Genomic DNA, 6,363 nt, shown 5'->3' with positions numbered 1-6,363 from the left:
ATAAAAATGTATTACATTTATTTTCACTTTATTTTTCACTCAATATAATTATTTTAGTAAATAAAAAACTTTTTTTATTTCATTTAATTTAGCCTAACAAATAGAAAAAGTACTTTTTATAAGTTTATAAAATTAGTTAGACATGAACATTGACTATCCATTTAGGTACGGATTATTTTTTTCGAGTATCGTTTTTTTATAATTAGACTCCACTTGAATATTATAAATTTATTTGTGGGTTTTGAATTTGTTCGTTTTGGGTGTGGATGAGTTCGCCTCTGATGTATAGAAACCTTAAAATTTCTACAAAATGTATATGAAATAAGTTCGGATATTTGTATCATATATAATCATATTATCCGATTCGGTCTAAGTCTTTTGAATACAATTAATTATATCACAACACATCAAAATATATAACAATAATTATGATAAAGAAATATCATTGTATAAAAATGTAAAAACTAATATCCGCTCACAATCTTTAGTTTGGATATTAAAACGAAAACAATATTATTAGTGTTGACTAGACCGGATTACTCAAACCACAAGAACAAGATAAAAAAAGGATGCCGAATCAAACCAAATAATTAAAATACTTAATGCCTTGATTGGTAGAGCATTAGCATTAGCATTATGCGTTACATTATCCAATCAACAATTATTAGAAAAACATTTAGAGAAGCATTTACTAAATGCTATTGCTTTCCAAATGCTCATTCGCCAATGCTCTCATATGAAACTTTTAGAAAAGCATTTGCATTTACAATTTATAAAATTAAGGAAAATATATAATTAATTCATTTATTCTATTTAATAATATCATAAAATTATTTTTATATCCAGAAAATAAAATGTTGATTTTTAAAATTAATTTACAATAAAAATATTTTTTAAAGTAGTTTTTCACATTTAAAATATAAAATATAAAATATTATTTTATTTTTTATAATTTCATTTATTTTAAATGTGAAATATTATTTTTTAAAATAGATATTTTAGTTATAAAATTTATTTTAAAATAATAGTTTTTGATATAAACATAATTTTTAAATTAACAAATAAAATAAAAAAATTATATATTTTTTTCATTTTTAAAAAAAATATATATTAGAAATATATTTATTAAAAATAAATATATTATATATTATATACTAATTTTTATAATAATTTTAAATAACATACTCATACAACTCTACCCATCATCATATTAAACAGTTTAGCAAAATTATACAGCTTCTGCAACATTCTGCTACTGCTAAGCTAACGCTCTACCAATCAAGGCCTTAGACAATTTTTATAATTTTATATAAAAGATAAGCTGAAACTCAACTCGAGATGATTTTTTTTTTTTTTGTGGATATAAGTTAGCTTCCCAGTTTTGCAATCTGAACCAAATGAAAACCGGGAAAGCTGAATTTCTGAAAACGGAAAAACCGGATTAGGCCGAATTGGACCGTACCCAACCAGCCCGAACCGAACAGCATCGAACACCCCATGCCTAGTCCTGCGGTTTCGTATAAAGTGAGAGAACTGCCCCCTCTTTGTCCAATCTGCTGTCTTTATAATTTATCAAAATCGCCGATCGAGACAGGTCGTGAGACCAACGACCATCCGTTCATCGCCGACGGAGAAATCGTGGCCGTCTAATCTAGGGGAAGAAGATCCGATTCCGATTGTAGAAGAATCTTAAAGGGATGGGGAAGAAGAGAAAAGCTACAGCGACGAGCCTCGATGAGGTAGATCGGACTGTTTACGCCTCGTTTCGAACAGCCGCGAACTCGTTATCTCAGCTTTACACTCAGTCCATGAACCACCAGAAACTATCTTTCCAAGCCGGTGAACGCCATGGTCTCGTATGTTTTTAACCCCTTTTTTTTTTTTTTATTCTTTCTTATCTATTCGATTTGAAAGCTTAGTTTTTTTTTTGTTTTTTTTTTCTAGTTTATGGATTCAAGTTTTGATTTTTAGATAAGTTCTGCCTAATCTATTAATTTCTGTTATGAGTGTATTAGTTGCATTGTTCTTTTGGTGTTTCTCATGTTAAATTATTGATTGTAATTGTAGTTGAGAATTTTAACCAAAAGTTGTTAATTTCCTCTCTTTCGTCTAATCTTATCTAGTATTGTTTATGTTGCATTAAGCTTTTGGTGTTTCATGTACAACCATGTGTGTTAATTTTCCTCAAGATAGTTTAGGTGTGGGGGGGACTTGTGTCCGTACATAAAGATTTCTTTTTCATGAAAAGTGTTTCTGTGTCATTGCATCTCCAAAGCCAAAGAAGTGAAAGCATCTTTCTGTTCTTGTTTCCGTGGTTCTTTTATCGGTAATGATATCAAATTAACATTGTATCGTCTGTCTGTTGCTGTTGTTCCTTGGTTGACTGAAATTTACATGATGTTGTGATGTGAAGGTTATTCTTGGATGATAATGACATACTGCATGAGATCAGATTACGGACTCTAGCTAGTTTTATGAATTCTTTATCTAAGTTAACGTTCTGCTCATCTTCCATGTTTCAGGAAAAATTGTACCAATGGATATGGAGACAACAAGAAGGAGGGTCAAGAGTGACATCTATGGATATAATCAATTACATTCAGGTTCGTATATGTCACTCTTGAAACTTGGCCAGATCTGATTTTTCTGTTCTTGATTGAGTTTCTTGTTTCCGCAATTGCAGAACGAGCTAGAGTGCTGCACAGAGGAACCCCCAATTTCCCCAAGAGCGCCGCCAACACAACCAGCAATGAATGTCACGAATTCCGGGCTCATGGCCTCTTCAGGCACGTCTTGCCCTACAGCTGTTCCTGTGGTTCGGTCGGAGCAATGCGAAAACCAGGCGAAGAACTCGGTTTTCTCAAACGCCCTTTCAAGTCCCATACGCCGTAGCCTTCAGAACTACCAGGGAGGCTACATATCTGGCGGAACCAGAAGCAGTGAACTGAACAGGGGATCTAATTCTCCAGGTTCTTTTGATTCTTCTATGGATATGCATGCAGACTAATAACTATGATGTAATACACTCTCGTTTGATGATGTTTTCTCTATACAAAACTGGTTTGATTCTTCACAAATGTATCAGTTGGTTCTTATCTGATGGGTTTCTGGTATTTTGGTAAGGGTTTTCTGATGGTCACATGTAAATCATTGTGTCTGTGACTTTTATCACTCGTTCAACTCTTTACTGTTCATGTTTCAAACTACTCGAAGATCATCTAGCAAATCGTTCTCATCATAACTCTTAGTGCAGTCGAATTATGGTCAAGTAGGTAAATAATTGAAAATGTGTAAATGATAACTGCAGATTTTGCTATAGCAAATGGTTTCTTTTGTCTACTGATTCTATGTATAAATCACAAATAAGGCATGATTCGTGATATGTCGTTTGTATAATTGCATTCTCTGTTACGTCACACTTCCACAGGCAAAGCGAGAGGCGGGCAAAAACTTAACCTTAGTTAGATCGAATTGAAGAGAGGTCGGTTGCCCTTTTCTGAAGATAATCTAAAACAAATGTGCTCACAAAGTCACGGGTTGTTTGGTTGGTGCTCAGTTTTTCTTTTGCTGAAAATCGGCTATTAATTTTTTGCTTTGGTTTTAATTTTTTTTAACTGTGGATTAATTTCAAAGCACTTAATAAAAGATGTAAAATATTAATTTTAATAGTTAACATATTTTATTTTCTAACTTTTTTTTTGCTGAATCTTTATTTCTTAAAACTAAAACATGATTACTTTATAAAAATGTTTTAAAAAAAATTGTCCAAATCACCTATAGTCATTGCCAATCAACACCTATGTTGATTTCATTGATTTAGTCTGCTATGAATGGAGTGGTGGAGTGATAACCCAACAACACTCAGGGTATTGCAACAAATGGTTGCAGAACCATGTAGTATTCACTAACGCAGTCATATTTGTCTTAGTCTTTACCTGCATTAGATTGCAAAATAGTTGATTGGGGTTAAAAGGATCAATCTATGTTATTGTTTTCACCAAGAAATACAACATGCCTTTTTTATAAGTTGTCCATGTGTTTAGTCTAGTTTGTCTAAACATGTCCTTGCTTTTCTTCGTAGTAATTGAAAAATATGCCTAATGTCACATTTCGGTGTTGCATCTAGTCGATGGCCCTGAATATAGATGTTGCATCTAGTCGATGGTGGCTACATCAAATACATTATACCAATTTGGTTGTATCAAGTTGTTATGGATATTACATCTGATCGTGGACTTATAGTCATGAGTCTGTATAGTTTAGAGTTTTAGGATGAGTGATACTACTATATATTTTGTATCCGAAGTAATCCTAACTTTGCAATTTGTAAGCTCAATATCGTCTCTAATAATAAGATCTGTCTTTTCATATGGAAGTAGCTAAATAGTGAACCACCCGTTAAACTTTTGTGTCATTGTTACATTGTTTTATCCAGTTGTTTCCGTATAGTTTAGAGTTTTAGGATAAGGGATACTACTATATATTTTGTATCTGAAGTAGTCCTAACTTTTCACTCTATAAGCTCAATATCATCTCTAATAATAAGATCTCTCTTTTCCTGTGTACGTAGCTAAATTAGTGAACCACACGTTAAACTTTTGTGTCATTGTTACATAGTTTTATATATCCAGCTGTTTCCTCATCTATTCCATCCGACTCTGTAACAACAAACTAGTATTAGAGCTTCGGATTTATGACCTGGTGAGAAAATGTTTGGAATAAATGTGTAAATAGACAAGTTTGATAAGAGAAATAGCTTTAGTCTTTGGCAAATTAAGATGAAAGTGTTGCTGAAACAACATGACATATGGGGGACCCCCATGGAAGAAATCGGATACTGCTGATTTTGAGGCTCTGCAAGAGAAGGCGTTCACATACAAGATCATCATCGCAGTTTTGGATGAGAAAACCACTGCTAGTTTGTCGCATAAGCTAGAGAGTTTGTATATGACAAAATCTGTAACAAACAAGCTACTTCTGAAGCAACACCTTTTCGCTGTGCGTATGTGATATACTATAGATTTTACCACTTTTTATGCCATAGTATATGTCCTATTTAGAGTTTTTATGTTATGTTTGGTATTTCAGAGTCTGTACAGTTTTAGATACGTTCTGGAGCATTGTGGAGTTTATGGAGCTAAATGGAGCAAAACCTGTGGCTGAGAAAATGAAGAAGAAACAGTGTCGATGTTCAGAGGAAGTGTTGGTCGACACTCACCCTTGATATCGATCAACACTCACGTAAGAAATCCTTACCGTATCAAGATCAAAAATTGGACCCAAAAAGTTTTCACAAAATTAGAAGAATGCCCCTATCGAGTTTTGACCTAAATTGTATGTTTATGCCAGTGTTTAGGCAAGAGAGAGATATATTAGATTTTATTTTTCTTAGATGCATTTTAATGTTAGGATTGAAGGTCCAAGAACGTCTTCAGAGTATTGTACTTGAACTCCGATTTTTCTATCTCTAATATAATTATGCAATTCATCATGTTTATCTCTCTGTCTTGCTTGATTATATTTGAGTAGAATACTTGTTAGACTTAGGGTTTAATATGGTTATGATAAATTATTGATTTATAACTGCTAAGATGATTATTTGAAATCCTTCACAGAGTTAGATCTTATTGCATGTGTTCTAGAGTAACTAAGTAGAATATTGATCTTAGGATTGACAACTGCGAGAGTATGTACATACCTTAATATAATTCCGTTGAGCTAGATTATTAGGCACAATGACACATATCTGAAAGTCGTTGTATTGACCGAGCTTGGCGAGAGCTCGGTCGCTACGTAGCGACTGAGCCGTGTGTGTGCTAGGTCGCTACGCAGCGACCGAGCTTGGCTTGTGCGTGGTCCGATTGCCATACTTGAGCTTTGTCAGTGGCCGACTTGGATGTGTGTCCGTTGCCTTTGGACAATCGGGACTTAGTGGTTCGATTGAGATTTAGAATAAGATTTTACCGCAAGCCTCTTCGTAAAGATTCTTTCTACGAAGAATAACTTTCGTAAAAAAAAAGTTTACGCTGATTTTTACGGATATTTGGACATTAACTCCGTCGTATCCGTTTTTGACCGCCACATAACTTTGGATCTTCTCTCCAATCTATCAAAATCCTAAAAACCTTTTGCTGATAATAGTAAAACAAGAAACACAAGAAAGCACACTTTGCCTCGAACATGGTGGCAAAACTTATATAATTAGGTTAAAACTCGCCAGGGGTAATCTTGTAAATTGGTGAAGACTTGGGCTTCAAGTCGGCGGTGACCAAACGGGCTTTCTGCGCGCTTCACTGTTGATCGATGTTCTGATGTGAACATCGATCGATATTTCTCCCTTAGTATTGGACGATGGTAGGACTC

At 33.8% G+C, this 6,363-nt stretch overlaps 1 protein-coding gene across 1 annotated transcript; it reads left to right on the top strand.

The window, feature by feature from the left end:
- The first annotated feature begins 1,514 nt into the window (after positions 1-1,514).
- Positions 1,515-3,113, top strand: LOC106360954. The gene is made up of 3 exons (XM_013800639.3): positions 1,515-1,856; positions 2,523-2,603; positions 2,684-3,113. Exons 1-3 carry the CDS (start codon positions 1,698-1,700, stop codon positions 3,005-3,007), a joined length of 564 nt encoding a protein of 187 aa, XP_013656093.2. The 5' UTR covers positions 1,515-1,697; the 3' UTR covers positions 3,008-3,113.
- The last annotated feature ends 3,250 nt before the right edge of the window (positions 3,114-6,363 follow it).

The sequence above is a fragment of the Brassica napus genome, chromosome A9 (assembly GCF_020379485.1).
Source record: "Brassica napus cultivar Da-Ae chromosome A9, Da-Ae, whole genome shotgun sequence".
In the NCBI taxonomy this organism is placed as follows: Eukaryota; Viridiplantae; Streptophyta; class Magnoliopsida; order Brassicales; family Brassicaceae; genus Brassica; species Brassica napus.
Note: the sequence above shows the minus strand (reverse complement) of the source record. Positions and strands in the feature narration are given on the sequence as shown.